General features: G+C 41.9%; 1 protein-coding gene across 1 annotated transcript; it reads left to right on the top strand.

Annotated features, from left to right (window-relative positions):
• The first annotated feature begins 10039 nt into the window (after nucleotides 1–10039).
• Nucleotides 10040–27159, top strand: LOC131883640 (serine/threonine-protein phosphatase 4 regulatory subunit 3-A-like). The gene is made up of 11 exons (XM_059231153.1): nucleotides 10040–10455; nucleotides 11497–11773; nucleotides 11854–12008; nucleotides 22273–22734; nucleotides 22836–23321; nucleotides 23420–23612; nucleotides 23691–23891; nucleotides 23959–24128; nucleotides 24201–24352; nucleotides 24436–24901; nucleotides 24971–27159. Exons 2-11 carry the CDS (start codon nucleotides 11632–11634, stop codon nucleotides 25781–25783), a joined length of 3240 nt encoding a protein of 1079 aa, XP_059087136.1. The 5' UTR covers nucleotides 10040–10455; nucleotides 11497–11631; the 3' UTR covers nucleotides 25784–27159.
• The last annotated feature ends 26 nt before the right edge of the window (nucleotides 27160–27185 follow it).

Raw genomic sequence — 27185 nt, 5'->3', positions numbered from 1 at the left:
ATGTTATGTTGATTCTTGCTCTGGTGGCTTTTTTCTTGCTTTTTTGTTTGAATTTGGACCAATTCAAAATGTATATTCACATATCAATGCAAAGTCCTTGTAAATCATCCAGCTTCAACTGGCATTGTCAATAAACAGCTGTCAGGTTCATTGTTGGAGAAAGGGTTGCCAGAGAAGACTTTAGCTTGGCGTTGACATAAGATAAAAGAAACTACCACATTCATTAGCATCACAAACACAAAAACCATGAATTGGGCAATTTTCTCAACATCAGTGCTAAGCATTTACATATACTTGACCAAACCAAAATGGCCTTACTTGAAATTCATTTTTGAAGGTGGGGGATTTACTTGGGCTTTCTGTTGATATCTAAATATGTTTCTTGAATTGCTCCAAATTCAAACAAAAAAATGCAAGAAAAAAGCCACTACAACAAGAATCTACATGACATTGCCTCTCTTTTTGGAAAAAGTTGTTAGCAGGATTAAAGCATGCATTGTCACCTAAAACTGGTTCCAATTGTTTTCCATTGTTATAAAATATGGCTTCTTGGATCTTGGAGGCTGCGACCATCAGAGGTCATTTTTCATGCTTGTACCCTTCTACTAGAGAGCCAAGGGCTGGACGACAGCTCCATTAGAAAAGCGTCATTGCGGTCAGATTATCATGATTTCTTTTCACCTTAAAGACGCCAATTGAAAAGTTCCCCAGAGACCTCTCAAACAGCTGCTACTTAAGGGAGTCAATAGCACAGATCATGTAATGACTAGATTTTGCATTGGCCAGACCTTTGTACAGCAAGTTGGACTTTGCGTCAGCAGATCTGTATCCTTAAAAAGCGATGGGTGACTGGCTGATCAGTAGAAACAGCCTACAATTGCCAGGTAAACTCCAGCCATGCTTGCCAATGAAAATGCATGAGTCACAAGACACAAAAATTTATGTTCCAGCTGATGACGGTAAGTTTTTCCTCATGCTATGCAAGGTCTAGACATTATATATTGTGTGGTCAATAGGTACTAGTGATGGGATCAAATAAATTTTCAAAATCAGGATTGCCAGGAAGCTAAAAAAGTCAAAGCACCACTCGGTCCATCATAAGATAAAAAGTTAGCTTTGACCAAAAGATCAACCCTGGTTTGATCAACAAATATCAGGGTTACTTTTTGTGACGAAGTAACGGGTTTCCTTTATTCCACTAGTGATGACATGTGCCACTGAAAATGTAAATTAGTAGCCTTAGTTGCAACCTCCCATGAATATTCATTTGATCCCATCAGTAATAGGTACCAGTAGCACATGCTAGTGCTACCTCCAGGCACTGAGATATTCTTGTTAAGCACAAAAGTAATAACTTGAGGGCGGATCTAAAGTTTTCCACACATAATTTTTTTCACAAATTTTGATGTTTTAGTTGAAAAAATACGTTTTTATGACATTTTGATGAAATAATACTCTTTTACTTAATGGAAAGCCACTATTTCTCCAACATACTTTCCTACAATTCTTTCAAGTTAAAAAAAAAATTCAATGAGCTCATTACTTTCAAAAGTTGATACACCACTAAAAAAGGTAAAGTTCGCGAAAAGTTCGCAATATTTGAAGTGAAAGATCAGCCTATAGGGGATGTCAAGTAAAGGAAATTCAAGGAAACATGTGGTCCGGCACCCTGATTTTGGGCATTTTGGGGAGAGAGAACTAAGACAAACATTACAGTCAACTCACGCCATTCGCCCATTGAATGAGTCATTTTGAGCAAGCTGTGTTACAAAACCCTACTAAATGAGTATGTTTGGTGTTAATCAGTGAACGCACTATCAAATTGGCTTTGTACCACAATGCGAATTGCCTTGACAGGCATGTAAAATGGAATAAATGTCCAAATCCAATGCATGCACACTACGGTTTGGCTGGGCATGTTGTCTTGGATTTTACTCCATGGAATAACATCAGTTGTCCAAGAACGCGTTTACTTGACTAGCCCTATGGTTACTGGGGAGCAACTTGAACTGTCACTTGAAGCTTGAAGCTTTGAGAATGACTCTTATTTGGCAGAAAACCAACGCTAAAAAACACTTGCATTTTGATTATTGATATCTTATCATAGTGGAGAAAACCATCGAGTTTTTCTGGATTATGGGTGGTGAAAAAAGATCCACATTGTTCCTATTTTTTTGGCACTGGAATTATAAGACTTTCAACAAACTAATGCAAAGTTACTATCACATTTCACCCAGCCTTCAAACTTCAGCCCAAGCTTCAATCCTCAGCCCAAGTGGGCAGAATAGAGCATATAACACTTTTTAGCAAAACCTGTCTGATGATGTCAGCACAATTTTTGGGAGGTCATTGGGGTACTGTTGCAGTAGAGGTACTGAAAAAAAAGATACAAGTTGCAAAATTAAACACAAAGAGGAGCAAGAGCTGGCGAGATTCACCAAATTTCAAGTATCATGTTCTGGGTTTCAGAAACAGTTGTCTATTGATCATCCATATTTTGTACTTTATTTTGTGGTTAGGTTTCTCATTGTGTTGTAGATAGTGTTTCCCCTAATAAACCAGTTGTTTCAACCCGTTACAAGCCTTCAGATGCGTATTCTTGAACTACAATTCATTTTGAGCTTCTGGGTATTGCATGCCCAGGAGCCGCAAGGAAGGCCTTAAAATATGTGCACTTTGGTTCTTCCAAAGTTAGTGATAGGGTCTTGGTTAGGGTTTTGTCTTGCTGAGTATTGATAAGCCTGGATAGTAAATAATAGCAACTTACTTTTTCTCATCTTTAAAATGAACAATTAAAATTTAAAACTTATTATTAGTGATACGTTTTAAATGCAAACATTGGTTCACAACTACTTATTTCTCTTTTTTCGAAGAGAAGCAAAATACTGACAAGTTGGAAAAGTAAAAGAAATTGATATGAGTTATGTTGAAATTTAAAAAAAACACACAAGTCTGGGTTAAAAAGTTGGTAACCAAAATTGTGTGAGTTTTGATTTAAAAACTATCAAACTTGCTAATCTTCAAATTTTATTACTGACTGATGTTGAAATTTATAATTTATTTAAGATTTCAATCAACAGGGTATGTAATCAAAAACGTTTATTACATTTTTAGCTAGCAGTTAAATCATTGCAAATGAGCAATGTTTTAAAAGAGATTTTTTGTCATTGTGCGTCCCAAATAAATCCAGAAGCAATCTTCATGACGTAGAATTATCTAATTTAACTATACCCACGTACAAACTTTACTTCTGTTTGATTAATGAGCTTCTTTTTTAAAAATCAGGCAAATCTTGACGTTTTCTCATGATTTTTGTGGTAAATGGTCATGAGGTGGATGGTTAGTTTCGGAAAAATTGACTTACCATTACTTTTATGAAACTTGAAAACCTCTCTTTTCTTAACAAAATACACTTCTTAGGCTCTGGCATTATTGCGTTTTAGTTTATGAACTGGGATTTATCTTATTCACAAAATGTTAACAATGTGCAAAATGCTGATCAGTCTAGGAATAAGCATGGACAAGGCAAGATCTGCTTGCTAGGGATAGCAGGTTCAAATCCCAACGCTGGAAGATATTGTGATATAATTTTCCTTATCATCTACGTGTTGCTTGATGGGGAAGGCAAAAGCAGCCCTTACAACCTCCAGAACGTGTTGGTGCTTATGTTTTGAAAAGTTTATTTCCAAATTTTTGTCAAATTCGGTCGATCTTTTTCATGCAAATTTGTTGTCACTAAAGATCATATTAATCTTCAAATTTTGGCCGGCCCTATAAATAACAACAAAGCTCATGAGGTGATTGCATTTAAATATTTGGTTATTTTTCTTTGGAGCCCCAAAAATCTGGTGATGAAACTGGTTATTTTTGGCAAAAGTTAGGTGATAATCGATCCATTTCATCTGGCAGCACTGGGCATCTCAGTCCATAGTTGTCTCAAAATTCAAACTCACGGCAGCTCCATTGTGAGGACTATAATTTCTCGAGCTCTGTCAAGACCTGGCACAAATCCCAGGAAGACCTATGGAGTCCCCACTATGGAGTTCCCACTACATTATCAAACTCATATACGTTATTTGAGGATTTTCATTTTGTAAATGGTTTTACCCTACACATTAGAGATAAAACAAATTGTAAAAACATACTGAACTTGGTCCTGACTGATGAATACAATTTTTGATTGAAACAAAATCAGTCAAAAGAAGCCTAAAATGCATAAAAATGTGAAAATGGACCGAAGATGCAAATGAAGCAAATAAAGGTTCAGGATGCAAAAAGAGGGAATTAAGGGCCGAGGAATAAATGTTATTTGCTAAGTTTGAGAACGCTACTGATGATCCTGATGCCATTGACCAAATGGTAGTCACTGACTCCCCGGTGTCTGATCATAAGCTACTAGACATTGTCACAAACTTGTCGAAAAGTCAATCCACTTTGGTTCCTCATGTTGGACAGCTGGTAGGAGTGTCATCCTTTTTCTTTAATGAGACAGACTGGCCAAATGTGTGTTCTGTCCCCTAAGATGTTAAACTTGTGACTATGTTGGAGAGACACCCCCATATGTCCCTCAATGACGCAAACCTCAAGCTCACTGATGCCTATTTAGAAGTTTGCACCAGTCTTGGTCTGTTGCAAGATCAAGACTAAGATCAAAACTTGTCGGGACCGGATCAATATTCCCCCACATTGTAAAAACACCTTTTCAAATGAAATGTCGATGAAAGTCCAGCGTCAAAGTAATTGGCTCAAGATCATTTCGTATTTTCAAATGCTTGGGTGAACTTGATGAGCAGATCCAGGAGTCTATAAATGAGGAGAAACAAGAATGTAAAATGACGGCTCTGGGACAACCTCAAGGGCAAGTTTACTCTCAAAGTTGGTCCACTTATCAAAGACTGTGTCATCCTGAATAGCAAGTTGAACATAGCAAACAGCCTCAGCGAGCAAAACAAAAATATGTTTTCAGCCCCCTGCACCATGCCACTCATTAACTTGTCCTAGAGGGCTTGTCAACTTGTCCCAAACCTTGAATGATTCCCCCTCAATATCATGGAAGAAAGCATCCTCAGAGCAATAGGCTCCCTAAACCGATCCAGCTCAGCTGGACCTGTTGTTTTAACTGCAGCCTTTCTTAGGGAATGTGCACCAGGCTGACCTGGTCTTTTCAAGCCAACGATGCTAGCTCGTGTAATATCGATGCTAAAAAAAAAGCTGATTGGAATTCGAAAATGCTAGAACAATGCTACTTTTTTTAAAGAAAAGCGTATTATTCATTGTGCACGTAAAGGATTTCAGTTTCATAATTAAATTATATTTGGCACTCTTTAACAGGGATATGTTCAGGCAATATTTTGAAAATTATATTTTTTGAAAAAGAAATAAAAAACACAAAAATCTAAATAAAAACCTCAAAGTAAAAATTGAGGGGAACACCAATAAGTGACAAGTTTTATTTGAGCAAAAATGTATTTTCAAGATTAGCTCAAGGCTTGTTTACATACAATCATCATTGTTCTCATCGCCAAAAAATGTTTGTCTTGGGTGAGATTAGAATATTCTTCAAAGCGCTGCAATAAGTTTCTTTATCCAAAGAGCTTAATTGTTGTCTATCTCTTCTATTTTGAAAATGTTTTACTATTTTTGAATCTTTCGATGCGGTTTACCTCAAATGTGAGTGTGTGTGTGGGGGGGGGATACTCTGCGGCATACAATGAAACTAGCCAAAATATTTATGTTTATTAGAATTTTACTGTGAAATCAACCCATATGTAGATTAACTTAAGGAATGGTAATTATATACGCAATGACCATTTGAATCATTTTTGTAATTTGTGTTTGATAGCATTCCATATCAACCCTACATTCAAGGACTAGCTCGGTCTGCCAACTCAAGTTCGTTGGTAGACCAAATATCATATAAAGATTGAAAGGTAATAAATAGACGAATTATTACCTTTCATTTTAATAGTATCGTGGATTACATTCCCTGTAGCGGTTAGAAAAGCCCGTGAAAAACCAAACCCCCCCAAAAAAACAAAAAAAAAAAAACAAATTGTGTGCCAAAAGTCTGGGTTCAAACAGAAAATTGGCTAAATCTCCCTCTGAAATGAGAACCAATTAGAACAAATCATTTTGCTTGCGGAATGTAAGGTAAACATTCCAATGGAAATCACTTTGTGGCTATGGAATGGGAAAGGGATCCAATGAAAAAACATTGTTAAAACCGCCAAATGTACAGGGTGGATTTTATAAGGTGTTACAGAATTTGCTTTGGCAACAGTGACTATATGGTTGAACCATTTACTTTCCAAATTGGTGCCCCAATTGCCGACGGTATTGGCTTTGCATTGAAACCATTGCAACATTTTTTGAACAACAGCTTTCGATGTACGGAAGCTAAGGTCAGTAAGTCATTTCTAGGGACAGCACAGAGCGTGCCAGCGGTGAGGCTGACAGTGGGTGTTTTCTGTGCATATTTTTTGTCAAGAGCGAACAATTTGACTAATCTTTTTTACACTGAAAGGGAGTTCATTGAATAGCCTAGATCCAGATTCTGGTGTATCTAGAGCAATTTTCATAGCGGCAATAGATGCTTTTGTTTGTAACACTTTATCCCGTTCACCCTGTAGTTCCCTTTAGGGATTTTTCTTGCTTTTCTTCTCTTTTGGTCATTTTTTCAGTGAAATGATGCTAGGAAAATGCTAAAATACTAACCAAGATTTCACAATACTTGTACCACGCAAATAATGCTAATTTAATGTTAAAAATTAGACCAATGCTAATAAAAAATGCTAGCGGCCTTAAAATAATGCTAATTTTCAAATACTAGCATCAAAAAATGCTACCTGGCCAGCCTGATGTGCACCTGAGTTAATACCACCTAGCACCACTCAAATCAAGAAGTCTGCCAACCGTGGGGTTTTCCTTAACTCTCTAAAGATGGGTCTCATCACTCCAATCTTCAAAGGTGGGCCCTCCCTCCCAAAGAGTTACCATCCAGGTTAAGAAATTTCCATTCCTTTTTACCGCCGACAGTAAAAAAGCGAAATGGGCCGTTGCTTACATGGCAAATGTTTGTTTTTCACGTACCATCATCTTTTTAATTTGACGGAGCTTTTTGCTGGGTTGAGCAGGGTTTTGCTCACTCAGACAGTACAAGAGGAGGAGAATCAGTTCCGTTGATTTAATGACTGAATACTTGAAATGCCGAGATTGGACTTGCGAGCAAGCAATTACAAATATTTTGAATGGAATTTATTCCCTGGGGTCTCTGTATTTATTCTAAATCATGATAACCATAATAGAGACTATGGTATTACTAATAAATGTAATAAACTTGTTTTGGTCCAAACTTGTCTGAGACCCTAAGATGGCCAAACAGCCCATGTCGCTTTTTTACTGCCGGCGGTAAGAAAAGAATGGAAATCACTTAACCTCCAAATTCATTGCTCATTGAACAAAAGGCAGATTTTACTCTGGCACTTCATACGGTGGATCACAGGAATGTCTAAGCTTTCCTATTGGGATGGACTAACATCTACACCTGTAAAGGGTGCAAAGGAAACACAAACAGTATGCCATATTACATACTTTTAAGTGTATCCATGAGGTATCCAATAACAAAGACATCAATTTTGTCCAATGAGACAATGAACATGTTACATGCATCCAACCCCATTGGAACTCCAACATGAATGTGATTACAAGATCAATCATGCGCCACTCATTTCATGAGAGAGGCCCTACAGGGTGAACGGGGGGTTAGTGTTACAAACAAAAGCATCTATTGCCGCTATGAAAATTGCTCTAGATACACCAGATTCTGGATTTAGGCTATTCAATGAACTCCCTTTCAGTGTAAAAAAGATTAGTCAAATTGTTCGCTCTTGACAAAAAATATGCACAGAAAACACCCACTGTCAGCCTCACCGCTGGCACGCTCTGTGCTGTCCCTAGAAATGACTTACTGACCTTAGCTTCCGTACATCGAAAGCTGTTGTTCAAAAAATGTTGCAATGGTTTCAATGCAAAGCCAATACCGTCGGCAATTGGGGCACCAATTTTGAAAGTAAATGGTTCAACCATATAGTCACTGTTGCCAAAGCAAATTCTGTAACACTTGATAAAATCCAACCTGTAGACTCTTACAACAAACTGCCTTCCTCCCTTTGGTTCATCTATGTTGGAAAAAATCCCTGTGCCAATTTCAAGGAGGACCTAGATAACTTCCTCCAAACTTTTTCAGACCAACTTTTAATACCCAGATATCCTCAACCTATAAATTCATAATCAATTTCTGATCAGATTTACTTTCAAGTGATAGTGCAATCATATTTTTGTGCCTTGAAGCCATTCACATGTACAGTACAGTAAATGAATCAATATTTTCTGATTTAACCTTTTGCCTTAAAAAGTTGTAGTTAACTTTTATGTTTTCATTTTTTTTTCTTTTTTATTATCTTTTCAAATTGTCAATCATGACAAGAGATTAAAAGACGATGCCCTGCTGTTTGGTTTTTAAGTCACGTGACCCATGTTTGCATTTAGTGATGACGTCAGGGAGGTGAGGTCAGTGAAGCCCATTTGTTTTTGGACGGAATCGAAGGTTCAAAATTTAACCGCAATGATGCGCTAACCTCACTGTCGTACTTTTCTAATACATGGCATTAGGACAAAGCAAAGGACTGAAACAAACAACGAGCTCCTGGCAGGACATTTTCTTCCGTTGTTCCTTCACTACACAGCCATAGCTTGTCTAGGAATCAGCCAGGCTTGAAAGACTTGAAAGGAAGATTTAAAATTTGAATTGCCATGATCGAGATTTGATTACACTGATGATAAGATCAAATGAATTTTCAATACATAGGTGGCCAGAAAAACTCGGATACTAAAGTCTTCAGCCAATCCCAATGTAAAAAATGAATTCAGATTTCATGTCAGAAAAATCAGTCTCATATTTTCATGCTATTTCAAATGCCACTAGCGATGCAAATTGATAACACTAAATCGCAACCTTTTTTATTTGATCCCATCCGCTCCAGTGCCAATCGACGACCCTTGTTTCAGTACTTCCGCAGTGAGTCTGAGAAAAGTGGCAATTTGGTGGGCAAAGTTTGGGATGAATGCGGTTTGGACAGTATCATGGCACTAAGGAAGATTATTGGGCTCATCCGTCAAGGTTTCCAGGCTCAATTCGTGCTCAATACATTTTTATGCTGAATAATCAAATTGAATGGCCTAGTGGCCAGTCACCCTGAGTCATATTTCTTCATAATTTCTAGTCTTTTCAACCGTGGCGGAGGGATCAGGAAGAAAAAAAGCAGCGCCCATCCTCTTCTTCACTGACGCCTCTCTAAAGTTGCACCGGACTGTTTCTATTGACTGGCAGCTTAGGCTGAAATATATACCGGCCCATTCATTCATGCCTGATCGGATTCGCGAAAAGAAGCAAAGACCCAATCTTCAGGCTTGCCAACGAGCACCACAAGAATTTGACCCAGGCTGGCACCGACGTTGCACAGCTCAGTCCCAAACCATGCACACGATACCTGGTGCAACGCTTCATTCGTATCGGCTATCCTCAACCATGAACTAACCTAGGCCTCCGTTATGGACGTAGTCTTGGAACTGGTGTATCCAAATGCTAAAGCCCCGGGCGGCTGAACTGGGCATAAAAAACCGTGGCCTGTGGCATCGCTGTCCCACGCCACTCGAATCCCATTTTGTCACCCTGATCCCAGCGTCGATTTGGGCTCCGGCCGCATCAATATGAACCGGCCAGTAGAGTGGGCTGTCCGTGTTTTCGGTTCAGCTAGTGCTGCTACTCAAGCGTGCCCGGCCAACCTGCCTGCTGGTGGAGGCTGCTAGTCGAGGGTGACTAAGTAAAGAGTGAATGAGTGGGCTTAGCTGGGTTGTGTGGCGGCCGTAACCGTCACGAAGGAAGTGAAACAGCCGAACCTGAATGAAGGAGATAAGGCAGGCCCTCCTCCTCCCGCCAGCCCTTGTATTCCTTCGGTTACAGCCAAGCCAGCAGCCTGAGGCCGAGCCACTACTGGCCGCCGAGTAGTGATAGAGCGAGATTGAAGTGAAAGACCAGAGTCGATCCGCAAATCTTGCCCGCACCGACGATGTGGGTGGTGCCTGAGTGACCGTGGGAGCCAGCCTGTCTTAGGTCGGACCGTTGTGAGGACCGGAAAGAGTGTGCCCAAAGTGTCGGCTTCGGCTGGGAAGTCCGGTTCAGCCCGCCGTCTAGACAGCGGACTCAGGGGGACGGGCTCCCGCCACAGCGCCGCTGCTGATCGCCGCCGCCTTAGCCTTGATCGGCCTCGTTCTCGGTGTTATCACTCTGACGTCCTCGAGTGATTATTGGCCACGGAAGAACCCTTGACGTGGACGGCCAGAGCCAGGCCTAGCCCCTGGTGTACGCTGCTGACGTCGCCACCACCCGCCTACGAGGTAAACACGCTCATGTCCGGACCTGAAACCCATTCGCCCCATCCGGTCCGAGGGTGGGTTTGTTGGTCGTCACGGCCTCGATGGTCAGGCCGTGGGGCCACCCAACGTTTGAGAGTACACCCTGAGGGCACCCACCGGATGAGACCTTAAGCAGGCCACCCGTGAAGCAAGCAGCTAGCCAGTAGTCTAGATGTAGTCTGGATAGAGGTGACGGCCGACTCCTGAGGTGGTTAAGCAAGCGATCACTGGGTTGTAATGTGTAATGAGATGAGTGGGATAACATTTGGAGGGGCGGTCCAGTCAGGCCTGATGCGATCTCCACCCCATCCTTCCAGGCCAGCCAGGCCTAGGACTGGACACCGACGAGTAGATTTTTTATCACATTGGCCTAGCCCAAGTATCTGAGTCTCATTACGAGCAGCCGTAGGCCGTGACAAACTTAAGGTGGTGAGACTGGACTGTGTCCGGCTCTGGGCCGCTTAGCGGATCAATAGATGCTTGTGAGCGCCATCGATCATTTAAAGTTTTTATGAATTTCCGAATTGAGTTTCATTGAGTCCCTCTCAAGTGACCAGTTTGGAGTGCGATGGAGTGCGCCTCCCCCCATTATCTATATCAGACCAAGATCTATGAATTTTGATGGCGAACGTTCCTCTGGGCCTGTTTTTCCATGGCCCCAGAAACCCATGGCAGGGGCGCCAATTAGTCTCCAATGTCACTCATCTTTGAACTCTTGGCAGCTGTGTCCTGCTGCCCATTATTCCGGGTACAACATTCCACCGTGCTGCAATTGAATTGTAGCTAAATTCAATCAATGAACAAGTAGTAGCAGGCCTTTGGTTGCCCAGCAATTGATTGAATTTGACGTGTAACATAATTGTGGTAGCACAGTAACGTAGCCAGAGGTGTGATTTATTTCCTCTTTTCATTTTAAGCGTTAGGGTGAAGAAGAACTTAGAGCAGCCCTGACATTTTTTTGAACATAGTAAAATTGATATGGATTAATGCCCTATCTGACTCAAATTGTTCTTGCACCCGTAGATTGAGGTCGTTCCGGAATATGTGAGCCAGGTTTAACCGCTTTCCTGTGTAGGGTTTCCGGGAAAAATCCATCGATCTCGTTCGAAGCACCTAGCCAGCCATTCCCCGCCCCTCCGTCTGATTATCGCCTGCATCATGAGTGACACGAGACGCCGCGTCAAGCTGTACGCCTTGAATGCTGAGCGTCAATGGGACGACAAGGGCACCGGGCACGTCAGCTCAACTTACGTTGAAAGGCTCAAAGGCGTTTCATTATTAGTGCGAGCCGAGTCCGATGGTAAGTTGATATTTGAGGAAAATTATAGCTAAAGCTTTATAAACCTAACCCAGTGTTTTTCTTCCTCGGACATCTATTAGGATCCCTTCTTCTGGAATCTCGAATTCAAAGTGACACATCGTACCAAAAGCAACAAGAGACCCTGATCGTGTGGTCAGAAGGTGACAATTTCGATCTGGCGCTCTCGTTTCAAGAAAAGGCCGGATGCGATGAAATTTGGGAAAAAATCTGTCAAGTAAGTTGACGCTTCTAACCATAATAGTTTGCACCACTCTACATGTCTGAAGAAGTCATTTGACAGGACCTTCATCACTATTTACTTGATGCGCTCATAGGTGTTGATTTTGTAGCATTAGTATTAATCTAAACTATTGATTGAAGGTGAACACATTATTTTCAAAACTTGATACCAGGAACACGAATACGTTTGGTACACGAATACCAAACAGCAAAAAGACACATTTGTATAGTATGTTCCAGGATTAATTTTATTTATTGTGCTCATGACAGTCATCAGTCTACGTATCATAATTAACCAGAAAGAGTGTGGTTATAGGAACATTTTTTCTGGAGTTTGTAAAGGCTCCTGTATCCGGTTTTCACTGTGCAATTTCTTAGTTTTACTTTTTTGAATGAATTTATTGTTCTGTTTCTGAATACATCGGTACTTCTGAATGCCCTCAGTAGATGGCGCTTTCTATTTGTTCGAGAGTCGACAATTTGAGAGAGAGGAAGAGCCCTCTGCCTTGCTCGTTGTCTTGACTCTAAAATGGTTCAAAAGATAAACAAACCACTGTGTTCAAAAACCCCGATCAAGTTTTCATTGAAATACCGAAACACATTTTGGCTTTTATCTTGCCCTAATCTACCCCTTTCTTGGAAATTATATAAAATCATTTATTCTGCTGCTTAGTTATATCGGATTTGATGCCCCACTTTTCATCGTTTTTTAGCATCAAAATGCCGCAGTTATATCTTAACTTCAATTCGCAAAAGTTATTTTTTTCTTTGAATCATTGAAAGCACATAAGTTCTACAGGCATTGCAAGTTTCTCATTGAAGCCTCAAAGAAGCAATTTCTTAACAGTTTCAACAAAGTCTTCAAGAACTGCTAGAATCTATAAAATTGCTTGTTTGTTTTGTCCTCAGAATTCAAGTGAATATGTAACTAAATGCACTTTTTATAATTATTGAACACATGCTACAAATCTACGTAATAGCATTTCGAGCTATTTTGATACTGTGCAAGAAAAAGAAAAAAGCGTTTTTGACATTGAAAATCTGTATCGATTCTTTTGGAATTCAAGTTAAGATATAACCGGGGCATTTTGGAGCAAAAAACGATGAAAAGTGGGCCTTTAAATTTGATGTAACTAAGAAGCGGCTAAATGGGTCCGATCACAATTTCTAAATGCAAACTAAGTGTGTTCCCAATGTTCAGGAATAAGGTTTTTGTAAATTTTGCTTTTTATACTGTTTTTAGGCATGTACGTTTTTAATGTGGACCAGAATTTCATAAAGCAATTAAACCAAAGTTGTTCCCTATAATTTTGCGAGCTAAAAAATTCCAAATGTGTTTGGATGTTTACTTTCAAAACTCAATTTAACGTGGTGAGGAATGATAACGAATCTTTTTTACATTTCACATTAGCGCATGTTTATTGACTTCGAATTCTGAGATTGTAGTGTTTTCCATGGAATGCCCTTCTGTTTGTTTTTTGAACTGTACTCTGTTGGAGTTCATACTAAACAGAGCATTAGTCATTCCTCACTAGGAATGGATTAGAGTTTCAATTACTGTGGTCAAAAAGAGTAATTCGTTACGCAATCGTTACTGACAAAAAAAATGTAATGGCGTTACTCGTCACAATTACCTCTACCAAAATTTTAGGTGACGAATATTTGAAGCTTTTTGCCTCACCAAGGCCATACCTTGTTAAATTGATGGACATATTTTTGTTTCAAACATTCCTTAAATTTAAAGTTTCCTGTCAACATGTCATGCTAATGAGCATTGATAATGTTTATTTGCTAAGAATTAGTGATGGGAAGGGGGCCATATGGGGTCTCCAGCTTTAAGTCCAAAATCAGGGTGAGAAATCCAGGTAGTCTTGAATCCAACTTAAATCCAACCTTCTTACTAACAGCTCTGCCATTTTGCGTTACTCCCATTTTTGGCCATGCTCGTTTGGTTAAGTCAAATGTAAAAGCATATTAGGAAAATAATGCCTTTTCCAAATTTGAACTACTTCAACAGTATCAATCTTACGGGGATAACGTACTTCACGCTTTTTTTATTTTATTTGAAGCTTGTGACGCGAAAGGCGTATTTAAAAAGGCAAAATTCAAGGTGGGGATTTCTGATCCGGAGAAAGTTAATGTATCATGAATTAGATTACGTTGCAAATTCAATTTTGCTTTTTTGAAATGTCAAACTTAAAGAAGCTAATTTGTTAACTTCGGTTGCATATTTTTGCTGTTATTTGAAAGCGTGTCAAAAATGGTAATCTTCGGCAGTGTTTGATTATATACTCCATGTATTGTTGCAATTATTTAGCGTCTTTTAAAATACTTACAGAGTATTAGTATTAAATGTCTTACCTTCATCTTGAGCATTTATTATTTAGATATTTCATATCCAAAACTGAGAAATTTTCGAGTTTATTAAACTTCCCTGTTTGAGCTCTGTGCCTAAAGTCATGGATGGATATGAGGAGAGTTGAGAAAATTGTTGCAACATACGCAAATCAAAGGAATTTTTCACTCTGGGATAGGTCTTCTAGTTCAACGGAAATTGAGTGAAAAGATATAAACAATAAAGCAATGCAATTATGACAAGATTTGAAACCACAAACACATTCATTGTTGTTAAAAGCAAGCGCAATTTTCAGCCCTGGGCATCCTTTTTTTTGGATATATGAAAATTTAGAAATTAAAAATTTCTATCAAGATTGCCTTAAAGCTTCAAATTGCCCCATTTGTTGAGAGAGAAACGAAATATTAGATGCCACTCTGGAGCGTGAAAAAGGAACAAGTAATATAGGGGTTATTTGAGTCGTCACAATTACAGCATTTTAAAAAAATTCCTTTTTCGCAAAAAGGAACTAAATACTGTAATTGCGTTACTATTGCCGTGGTACTTAAGTACTGGATTTAGTCATTAGAAAAATTCTAAATTAGTGATTAGAGTAGATTATGTGCGACGTATAATAATAAGATTTTTTTTTTCTATTTCGACTCTCGGTCATGTCAATGGGCAAATTGTATAAAAATTCAATGGTCAGAACGATGAAATAGTTAACTAAACGTAAATTACAATAATGATAACTGGAATTGGTTCGGTGCATATGCATTACTGTAAGTGAAGAAGGGAGGCACAAACAGTACAAAAAGATGTCTGGAGAGGTAAATGATCAAAGCCTTGGTTGTTGCCGTAGAGTGTGTGGGCCAGATTAAACAGATCCTTTATCAGGTCACTTTGCTGGTCCCTGATTTGGGATGACAGCCTTTGCCCGAACATCACCTCCAAAAACATGGAAAACCATGGTCTTCTTCTTGATGGTATTGACTAAAAGGCTATTCTTTGAGAAATAACCTTGAAGGGTATTAATGCATTACGAAATTCCATGGCTGAATCGGCTGAGAGATCCAGGCCGTCAACATATTGGAGGTATTAAATGGTTGATGGATGGGTCTTTTGTGTAACAAATTCGAGCAGGTTGAATACATTGAATTGGAAGCAAGGTAAATATAATTGGTGATAGTAGAACCCCCTGCGGAGGGCCAATGGGAGTAAAGTAGTAGGGGGATAGGTCCTCACCACAACGAAAGAAGCATCTGAGTCCCGCGTATGTGTTGGATACAAGTTGAACGTGGAATTCCCCATGAATGGAGTTTGAGGATTGGCCGTGTTCTATCCACCCTGTGGAATGTTTTGGATAAATTTACAAAGCATCCGTACTACTTCCTGTTATTGCTGGCGTATCTCCTTTTTGGAAAGAAGGTAACGGTTCTCCAGTCCTCTCTCCTCTCTCCTCTTGAGTAGTTGGACACATTTTCTTCATCGATTGGCTAAAAACGATAGCAGATCTGTGCGGCAGCGCGATACGCATAAACGAGAAGCTTTCTACTCTTTCATAGAATACACGCTTTTCTCCTTTCAAGAAAGAAAAATCACATTTTTGGATTGTGTTTCTGCTTCTCCACTGTCAAAGGAGACATGTGATTACTTGTCCTTCTCAAATGATGCTAACACGTAGTTGTTTGTTTTTTGTCCAGTTTCGATTACTTTCCTAAACTATTGTCCCTCAATGAAAATATTTCCCCATTGCATCATAAGATTGTTGCGCCATGACGCTTGACTCTTAATATTATACAGGTTACTCCTTGGTTAAAGAGTAGGGCTTTCGAACTCTTACCCATTTATAAGTAGCTTTTTTTACTACAGTTGTATTCTACATAACGAGATAGTAGGTAAATTTTACTTAGCAGTGCTGGTCATCAGGAAGATCACGTTCATATTTTGCAAATTCATTTCAATCTTTTTAGTGGTTTGGAATTGTTGTGAAATTACAAGCTGAATTCAGAAAGAAGTCCTAATTCGGAGCAGACGACACGAAAGTTGTAATGCTTAAAATGGAGCGGAGCAAGCGGTCGAATAACAAGTAAACGAGAAAAAAGATCCACCGACATTCGTTGCGGTCTCGAAACGATGTCATTGGCTGTCCGAATTGGTTGGAGTAGAGGTGCACCGGCTTGGAGCTACGAGGAAAGCTCCTTTCTTGGGCAAGAGTTCGTTAGTTAGACAGCCGTAGAGTTGACTCCATCCTGATGAGCGGAAGCTCAGGTCTTCTCCGTAGGTTAGTTTGCTCCAACTGTACAAAAAGAAGGACGGAAGGCAGGCAGGAAAAGAGGCCTTGCGAACCCGAACTATCAAAGATCAGAATCAATACACATGAATCTTGGTGGGTCCCGCGTCTCGGGTTTGGTGGGTTGGAACAATGCTCGTAAGTGTGAGCGCCGAGTGAGTGGCGGGCTTGTAAAGAGGAAAGTGGGATCAACCAAGAGAAGACTTAAAAGAATAACTTGGCACCCACCCACCTGCTGCTACTAGTCACTTCGGTGGGTCTCATACCTACTCTCTTTTCTGTTTTGCCTTATGTACACAACTCTTGGAAAGCACTTGCATTTTTTTGCTACCCACACTCCTTTCAAGTTTGTCTCAGCTCTTCTTCGTGTGGAGTCGTCGTGCTCCCGGTGAGGTTGTTACGCCTCTCGTTGGCTCCTTCATGTTGTTCCTGCTCAGCCACTCTGATGTCCGGATCGGTGGTTGGTTCGTCCGTCCGTCGGTCTGTCCGTCCTTTTGCGGCGGCGGCACAATGTCCAAGTCTGTCGTAAAAGCCTCTTTTTGAAGCAGGCCAAAGACAACCTACGACGTGATGACTTGCACCCACTGAATGGAGATCAGTTTTAAGCGACACTGGAGTGGAAATAGTCATTTCCATCCAGGGCGAGCACCTCCCCGAGGAACAAGGAGAGAAAAGAAAGTACGGAGTTTATACCACTGTACTGTTGTGGCCTAAAGTGGAAGGCTAAGAGGAATAAGGGAGAGAACGGGGAGAAAGACAAGCCACAACTAGGCGAAGACTAATGGCATTATGTGCCACAAGAACAGACTTGGACATGGTGCACTCGATATGGCTTGGATGATGCAGATCATGGAGTAAGGTTGGGTTCCGCGGCCTGCGCCCACTTGGGTTGTGCATGGGACTGATTTCAAACGCTTCTTCTCACTTTTCCTACTACTCCCTTTGACTGGTCTTGGTTTTTGAAAAAGCTCCCTTTCTTTCGCGTGGAACTACTCGTACCACATGAAGCAGTAGAGAAGAACTAAGCCAAGAAAAGGCGAAGCATGGATAGGGGGGGCAGAAGAAGGAAACCCGAATGCCTCCACTGCTGCTCCATTGACGCTTGCTTTGGAACTTCGTCTACTCGAGATTCCAGTAGTCATCTAACAAATGCCACAGGAGTAACTTTGTTTTGCGCGATTTGCCAGCATCTGAAATGCTAGTAAAAATGAACTGTATTCCATGAAGTGTTTTCTAACCCGCAAACGTGTGAAGTTATTCCTCTCGAATATACGCTAGTCGTATTCTAGTGGTTGCTTCAGTGCAATGATTTGCAAGTGCCTTTGCAAGCTAAGTGCAATGAGTTATGGTTGACGCTCAAACCCATTATCCGTTATTTTCATCGTGAAATCGAAGTGATTCGCTTTGAAAAGGCTTTTTAACAATTGTATAACTAATCCGTGCCATTTGGTATCTGGTGTTTTCGCCTGAAAAACTTTGGGCTTAAAAAACTCACTCCTTTACCGACGGAAACATGTAAAGGTGGCAAAGAAATAGGTCGCCTGTCTTCCGCCCCTAAATTCCTCTATCCCCATCCTTTTTCATAATAAATGATCTTCGAAATGATTCAAAAGAGGTTGAGTGGTAGTCTTCGACCAATAAAACATCAAGTTCGTTATGGATGTATTGGTTGCTTTTAATGATAACTCCAGTCGGATGTGAAATGGTGTGTCGATTTTTGCTGTTTTGGTCATGCTCAACGGATCACCATGGCTAATTCAAAAGATCCCTATCATGCCCAAGGTGCGTGCAGTGCGTCCCAGGACATGAGTTACAACGACCATACTAGAACTAGTCTATTCATCACAAAACCAAATACTGTGGATACCCTGAAAAAAACGAGCATTGAAGACTCATTGCTTTATTCAAGAAGCGGTTATTTTCCTACTCTATCAAATCATCAACTCAGTCCGGACGAAATCAATGGCTTTTCACGTTCTTCCATGAAACCGCCAACAAATGACTTGGAAGAACCCCATCGGCTTCAAAGCTCTTCCAGCGACGGGAGCGGCGAAAACAAGGAAAACGAAGCGCTAGTGACTTCACATTTATTTAGCAACAGGGGTGAGGGGGTACCAGATCCACATGAGAATGTCAGAGCAAGTCCTGTTCCCTGTGACAGCGTTGTGACCTCTTCCTCCCATCAGGAGAGGGAGCTGCAGGACGATGGTGTATTTGATCCATCTGCTTCGGGGCTCTCTCACTATATGCTAAACCCAGTCCCTTCGAAAGACGATAATAATGCACATCGACCTTTAGGATTGGAACCGAATTCTCTAGCTTCCGGTCAACCGGGACACATGCCTGGCGGAAACGTTTTCTTGAGCAAATCCGTAGAGGGAAGCCACCCTAGCAACCCCACTTTAGAAGCCTCCGAGCCCTCTACAAGTAATGCCGAATGTGTCGGATTTGCTCTCAAGCAATGGTCAGTTTATCTTCAAAATATGTTGTTGAGCTTCATACACAAAGAGTGCAACAATCGAGGTGGATCTAGGCACCACACCTGCTCCATGTCAGAACCGTACAATGAGCATAGTTTTCGGGGCTCCATCAGTGATACAACATCGGCAAATTCTGTCCATGCGAGCTCTCAAGAGACTGATACTGGTGCGGATATGACTGGCTCAAAAATGGAATCGCCCCATTCTGCACCGACAGGGTCTTCGTCTCCAAGCGTGGTCCCGAACTCCAACTTCTGTCCTTGTTGTCATTATCACAATCAAATGAGCCAACCCCAAACCTCAAACGCTCTCATGTCAGTCTCACGTGCCTCGGGCTTCCCTCTCACTTCCCAAACGATGGGTGGTTCATCAATGGTGTCTTCCTTGCACAATGGATACTATAACTATGTTGCCAACCCTTTCTTCCAACAAGTGAACTCTGGCTCATTTTCCAACTATCAAAACTCTTTTCTACATCACAGTGGGTCGCATCAAAATCAAGCCAACTTCAAATCTCAATTTGTAAGTTTCAATTTCTAGCATCATTCGATTTTCCTCAAGGTGACCTAATATATCTGCGGGGAAAGAGAGCTCCAAGTAGAGTTGTCCTTCTATAGGTCTATAGGTCGAGGAGGTTCTTGGGGAAAATAGCTTCATAAATTGAACGGAGAAAGTTGATCTTGCATGATTTCTTCCAATGGGAATCGTCCGCGTTTTCCATGTATCGATCCAACCGACCAACACACCCACCACCCAACTGCCTTCCTTCATTCAGCTTACGTACATGGCAGGGCCTGTTTAATTTCTTCTTTTGGGAAAAAGAGTCAAGAGTCTTCTTCTCATATTGCTTGCTGACTGCCCTTGTTCCTCTAGTATGCCCTTAGCTTACCGGACTGTGCTCACTTAGTTGCTCCTTCTCTTTCTCCCGTTCACTTGGTAGTCTGTCCCCACTCTAACTTCCCTTCTCATCCCGTCACCAACTACCACTACTACCACTACTACCACTGCTACTTCTACTACCACCACCACCACCACCACCACCCATCCTCGTTCTATTCCAACTCTATGGCCTGTCCCGTTAATCGAGGTTACGACTGTGTCGGTGGTTGTTCCCCCACGTTCCAGGATCGGGCCAGAAACGTCCTTGAACAAAGTAGTTTCGCCGTGTAATGATGTACTCTGATGAAAGAGTGATCCATGACGAATTGCATTGGTAATATCGAGGTGGTTGAGGCCCTTTGAGCCTTTGGTCAACTTTTGATCTGGAAAGAATATTGGATGCGATGAAGGAGTAGTTGAATTTTAATCAAACAATATACGGTATCTAGCTTGGACCCCCCTGCTGTACGGCCAAGGCGGATGTCGATATACATATCTAGTCTTTCTGGTTGAAAGTTTTGGTCCTCCAAGAATTGGCTTTGAATGCTTCTGACCCTCCAATTCGTTTCTCCAAACTCCCAGCATTTGAGCTTTCTTTTTTTACTCCTTCAGTTGATACCATTGAACAGACGAGCAAACATACTCATATCTCACCATATTAAGGCTGGTTTTTCTCCCTGTCCGCCTTTAAGACAGAATCGCCTGATTCCAGGTCAGAGTGGTGGAGAGAGAATGGGACAACTCCCACCAACCAGTATGAGTCCTTTTCGAGCATCTCCCTCTTTTCTTCATCCGGCTTTAAAGCCAGATCAGTGAAAGGCGCAGACCATCATTTCAAATGCCATACAAGCCAGTTGAAATCACAAGCTTTCGAACTTGGAACTCAAAATGCGAGGAAAGGCAAGATGTTGTGAAGTCTTGCGAGAAAAGCCTACTAGAGAGGCTGAACTCCCCATGTTCATACCATATCCAGTCATCCATTTATTTCCAGACGCAAATCTTGCCTTAAAAACGTTAGTCCCCCTGCGAGTTTCGTCAGAGCAATTACTTTGTCATGCGATGAACTGGAATACCAGTATTTTTTCATGTTTTCAAACACTAATCTTTACGTTTGATGTACCAGGTTTGCTGATCATTTTCAAGTCTAGATAGTTGGACGTCGACGAGGTATTAGAATTCCTCAAAGTCTCCCTAAGTGTGCCTTTTTCTGAGAAGCTGGTTCACATTGATGGTTCCATAGGCGTTTTCTCATTCGCATCCCATACGCCCCATCGCTCTCGTTCTTCTCCTCTCGCCTTTTTTTCTTCCTTTGTCTTCTTGGGTGAATTGGTTAGTACGATTGGTACCAACTCTTTATGTCCTAGCCTCTCACCTCTCTTCGAAAGAGCAGACTGCTACCTACCCGTGTTTGTAATAAAAGGTTACCTCAACCCTCACTGTATGGGGAACTCTTCACTTCCCTCATTGTGCTGAAGTCCCCTCTGTATCTGTCGTCCAGTCCAAGATGCCCAGCATGTGCGGGAATGAATGCCTAAGGAAAGTCTATTCTCGGAGGGCTCTCAAGCTTATCTGGGCATGTTCAATGCTCATCCCACTCCTGCTCAGAGCCTTTCTTTTTCGTTCGAGGAAGAAATATCCATTTGAATCGCACTACAACAATGCTTATGGCAGTTCCAAGATGCCTCTGCGCCGCCCCCCTCCCCTGTGTCTGTGCGTAGATGTGGATGGGTGGGTGGGTGTCTCTATTCCAGTCTCTTCCCTGACTTCCCTCTCTCCTCACACGTTTGCCCATTCCTCTTCATTTTCTTCATCCTTCCCTACTTTGGTTCGCCACTCGAGCGAGGTCTCTCCGTCCTCTCAATCTGTACAGCTCCATCCTGCTGGGACGGAACCGTGACTTTGATTGGCCTCCACCTCGATCAATGCGACTTTCATATTTAAAATTAGGCCTGCGCCCCTTGAGGAAGAGAAGAAAGTATCTCAACCGTCTCGGAATTTTCTTTTGCCATTCCACTCGCCACGCATTCATGTATACATGTACTTACTCTGACTAGAGCTAGGATGCATTGTGCTCTCTAGCCCTCGCACACATCTAGGATAGATCATCCAGAAAGACTGAGAAGGTTGGAGATGTAATGATATGGTATGACATGTAGAGCGAGTATTTGTTGGCTCTTAAAGAATAAGCGTCTGATAATAAGTTGATAATGTCTGTAGAATGCGAAAAATGGGCATCGGATGATTGTATGGATGTTTGTGTTTTTGCTTTCAGGTTCAAGGCAAAGATCCGAGCATGGATTTCACTCAAGACATTGTGGAGGAGAGCGAAGATGAACGTTTTGACGAAATGATGTCGGGTAGCGATGCAGTACAGCCTATTGAGCTTCCTCCATGTGAAATTGGACGATTGGAGGAGATCTCTGAATTAGTCAGTAGCTGTCTCCAGTCCCCCATGCGACGGGAGAAATTGGCTGTGGCTATTGAAAATGAGGGCTACATCAAGAAACTGCTCAATGTGTTTCGAATGTGCGAGGACCTCGACAACATGGATGGGCTCCATCATCTGTACGAAATATTCAAAAACATTTTTCTGTTGAATAAGAACGCCCTGTTTGAGCTCATGTTTGCTGAAGACACCATATTCGATGTGATTGGATGCCTTGAATTCGATCCCAATTTATCGGCACCGAAGCGTCATAGACAGTACCTGAAATCGATAGCCAAGTTCCACCAGGTAAGACTCATTCCATTGAGTGAATCCTTGAACACCACCGAGTCGTATTTTGGTGTTAATAGAGCAATAAAAACATTCTTTTTGTTTTGTTCCAACTTCAGGTGATTAATATCAACAATCCAGATCTGCTATCCAAGATTCATCAAACGTATCGAGTACAATACATCCAAGATGTGGTGTTACCGACACCGTCCGTGTTTGAGGAGAATATGCTTTCCACGTTGTCGTCGTTCATTTTCTTCAACAAGGTCGAAATCGTGTCTCTTATTCAGGAAGATGAGAAATTTCTCACCGATCTTTTCAACCAGCTGACCGATGGCAAGACCGAAGAAAACGCACGCAAGGAGTCCGTCCTCTTTTTGAAGGAATTCTGCACCTTCTCACAAACACTCCAACCTCAATCCCGAGAGGCGTTCTTCAAGACTCTTAGCAGCCTAGGTATCCTGCCAGCACTCGAAATTACCTTAGCTTCGGAGAACCGTGACACAAAGGCGGCCTCGATCGATATCCTGCTTTTCATCGTGGAATTTTCCCCTTCCATGGTTCGCGAGTACATGTTACAGCAATTAGCCAACTCGTCCGAGAATGTGAGTAGTGTTGCATTTAGTGCCGTAGACCTTTCCCTAAGTCGTTCTTTGCAGCCTTTTGACTGGTAATAATGTCGTAATTTTTTTTTCATCCTTAGGACACTTTGTTCATGAATGTCATAATCGAACAAATGACATGCGACACGGACCCAGAAATGGGAGGCGCCGTTCAACTCATGGTCATCATCCGAACTCTTCTCGAACCAGAAAATATGCTTGCCTCTGTTAACAAATCCGAAAAGACGGATTTTCTCAACTATTTCTACAAACATTGCATGCACGTATTCATTGGTAAGTTGAAGTGATGGAGTATTAAATTCTAAAGAAAGGCATGGTATTTGACGCTGGGGATGTGTTATTGTTTTTTAGCCCCGCTGATGAGCCATACATCAAGTGAAAGCATCGAAAAGATTAACACGTGTACTGTCCAACTTTTGAGTGTGATTCTCGAACTTCTCTCGTTCTTTGTCGAGCATCACACCTATCACATCAAGAATTACATCCTGCATAAAGATCTCTTGAGGAGAATCCTGTTGTTGGGAAACTCACAACACACTTTCCTAGTATTGTGTAAGTATCTTTGTCTCTTCGGTATGACTGTTTCTTAATTTCTGATTTGCCATTGTTTGTTTTAAAGGTGCTATTCGTTTCATGAGAAAAATCATCGCTTTGAAGGATGAATTCTACAATCGGTATATAATCAAGGGCAACCTTTTTGCCCCCATCATCAAAGCATTTATCTCAAATAACGGACGATATAACTTGCTGGATTCAGCCGTGCTCGAAATGTTCGAATTCATCAAATCCGTAAGTAAACGTTCGCTTATGCCTCAGTCTTAAAGAAATTGCATGACAAGGCTTCTGTTTCTTCTTGTTTAGGAGGATATCAAATCCCTCTGTTCGCACGTGGTAGAGAGCTTTGGGCCCACCCTTGACAAAATATCGTACGTTCAAACTTTCAAGGCTCTGAAACTCAGATACGACCAAAATCAAGACCGATTGCGAGACCGTTCTCAATCCCAATTGGAAAGGTAAGGGCATGTCAACTACCAGTGATCCCTTCAAGTTACTCTTCTTGGTGATACTCAAGCCGTCCTCTGGTTCTTTTGCTTAGTGTGGGTGCCATCCTTCGACCTGGACGCTTCCGTCGGGATCCTCGAGATCTTGATGAAGACGAGGAAATGTGGTTCAACGATGACGAGTACGATGATCAACCTGGGTCCAACAATGGATCCGGCTCTTCTGGTTCTTTGTCTGCTAATTCGATCTCCACGACCATGAGCAGCAACTTGACTGGATCTCAAATTCCCGTGGGAACCACCGCAGCTACTCTTAACCAACAACAATCATCTCCTCCCGAATCCAATGGAGACAGCTCGGAAAGGCGTGGGATTGACGCCCCTGAGGTATTGGACGAAGAGACATGCTCTGCCTCCGATCATAAGCCTCCGCCCGCTCTCAATGTCGACGATGTGGATGATGAGATCGTGCCAGAAGGAGATAAAGCATTGCCCAATGGTATTAACGCAAATTCAAGTAGAGACCAAGACTCTACCTCATCCAGCTCAGCCGCCAAAAAGGTGAGTTTTTATAGTGATTTTTTAATAACCTCAGAGCGGCGACAAAATAATAACTTCAATCCAAATCAGGGCCTGGTTGACTACGAAGAGGACAGTGATGAAGAGGACGAAGAAGCGGCCTCCACGCTACCCACTACAGACCGTGTCTCGGAATCCCCTGAACCCTCAAAATCCGCCGATCCTCCCGCTGCCTCCACGTCACCGTCGCCAACATCCTCATCCTCTTCCTCGAGTCTACCGAATGGAGAAAAAAGTGACCAATCCTCCACTGACAACTCCTCTCCAAAAGAGTTGGGCCCTTCGGAGAGCCTCTCGGAGAGCCCATCTGTTGTAGCCCTTCCCGATACGGAAACCACCACCGCCCATGCGATCTCGATTGCATCCCTGGTGAATGAGGAATCAACAACAAACCCGTCCTCACCTCCGCCAGCATCGTCACCATCATTAGCTGCCGCAGAAGAAACTTCTAGAACTACCGCAGAAAGAATTTTTATAGCTACCGTAGAAGTAAACTCAAGTAATATTACGGCAATTGAGGGGGTGGAAACAAACTCAACGACGACAATAGAAGCAACATCAACCGCAACAACAACAACAACAACTGCTACTACTGTTCCTGCTACTAACACTACTCTTCTTTCACTCGAAAAATCCAAGTCAAGCTCGGGAACAGGCGAAAAACGGAAGCCTGAAGAAGACGGCACCCAAGCTCAAACTAGTTCATCGCAAAACCAATCTCAAGCTAAAGCGATTGGTTCGAATGAACCCGAAACCCCATTACCGGCCAATGACGGGGCCTCGGAAACGCAATCAGAAGCCCTCCCGGACGCTGATGCCAGTGATCTCGAACCAGCTTCTAAAAAGCCTAGAATGGATGTTTGATCGGATCCTTCCCCTCCTCCAACCTACCCTTCTACTACAACTACAACAACTACTATTACTACAACTACTACTATTCCTTCTTCTACTTTCCTGAATCTGTCTCCGCCCGTTTTGAGCTGAAGTCAAAGCTCACGAGAATCTGTGCTGCCCCAATTGCGAAGGCCAGGTTTTCGGCCAGGTTCTCGTAGTGTCCTTTTTCGTATAAACGTCATCCCGGTCTGGTGAGAGAAAAATCATGAAGACGCGTCTGACCAACTGCCCCAATATAGAGCATCGTCTTACAAAGCTGTCCTTTTTACGTTGCTTTTTCCTAATTTTAAGCGTCTCCCACTCACACAGCAAATAAGTACAAAGAACGGTTATCCTTGTCTGTTTGTTTGTAATCTCTTTCTGTGTCACGGAATTTTTGCCCAAGGCGAAAATGATTTCCACTCTCAAGAAGTCAAGTGGATCGGATAGCAGCGGCAAAGAATCCTTGTTTTTTTGGTTTTTGGAATAAGCACCAATATTCCGCCCATGCTGCGTTTACAGCGGATCATTTTCACCTCAAGCTAACGCTGCGATTTCTTGAAGTTGTCTCGAGGAGGCGGAGCACGCTTGTAATTCATGTTTCGGGGACGACTGATGTACTATTGGCGCCACGAAAAGTGTGATCATCAAAATGGGTATCCTGTTGTGGAGATGAAGTGACTCGGGGGCATTTAAAGAACGATTTCCTCGCTCTATTCGCGAATGAGTGAGGTGTTTTCGCTTTTACCAACGACCCTCAACTACCATTGCCATTTCTCGACATCCGGCAAGCTATCGTCATAATTAAACAGTCGAGCTCAAGGACTCGGGAAAACAGCTCGGGACAACTGAAGCGCTGCATTGAACGTCAAGCACAACCTCCATTTATTCTCCTCGGAACATCTAGGGGGAGGTTAGACCCTCAGAGACTTGGTAACGGTGATGTCAGTTGTGGAAACGCCTCCGGATGAATTGAACATGGTGGGGCCCCCGACCTTCTCCTCGTCGGGAAACAAACCTCGGCGAGAACGAGCATGAACAAACAAAGAAAAAGGTGTCAAAGGCTGAAGAGATAACTGTGCGTTGGTGTTTCAACCCGCAATTATTACAGTAATAATAAGATCATCATCATCATTATTATTGTTATCATCCAACATCAACATGATTAATATTATTATTATTTCTATCCTGGATGATAACACGTTTTTGTCCAACAACTGAGGGAGGGGAAAAAGTAAATTGTCCACCTACCTCCCGTTATTTTCCCCGGTAGATTTTTTTGGTAAACAAGTAGTAGAAAAATCATTTCATGAAAACAACCTATTAATGATCCATGCTAATAGAATAATAAATGGCTAAACCATAAAGGCTTGCGTGAAGGTTCTTTTCAACA

The sequence above is a fragment of the Tigriopus californicus genome, chromosome 7 (genome assembly GCF_007210705.1).
Source record: "Tigriopus californicus strain San Diego chromosome 7, Tcal_SD_v2.1, whole genome shotgun sequence".
NCBI classification, from domain to species: domain Eukaryota; kingdom Metazoa; phylum Arthropoda; class Copepoda; order Harpacticoida; family Harpacticidae; genus Tigriopus; species Tigriopus californicus.
The sequence above is the reverse complement of the archived record's forward strand: the minus strand, read 5'-3'. Positions and strand labels throughout refer to the sequence as shown.

What these genes read in the sequence shown, in the direction of transcription:
- LOC131883640 (XM_059231153.1), top strand. Translation starts at nt 11,632, where the DNA reads ATGAGTGACACGAGACGCCGCGTCAAGCTGTACGCCTTGAATGCTGAG. An exon ending in TGTTCGAATTCATCAAATCC is followed by an intron (nt 24,129 to 24,200) that starts GTAAGTAAACGT and finishes CTTCTTGTTTAG; the next exon opens with GAGGATATCAAATCCCTCTG. An exon ending in TCTCAATCCCAATTGGAAAG is followed by an intron (nt 24,353 to 24,435) that starts GTAAGGGCATGT and finishes TCTTTTGCTTAG; the next exon opens with TGTGGGTGCCATCCTTCGAC.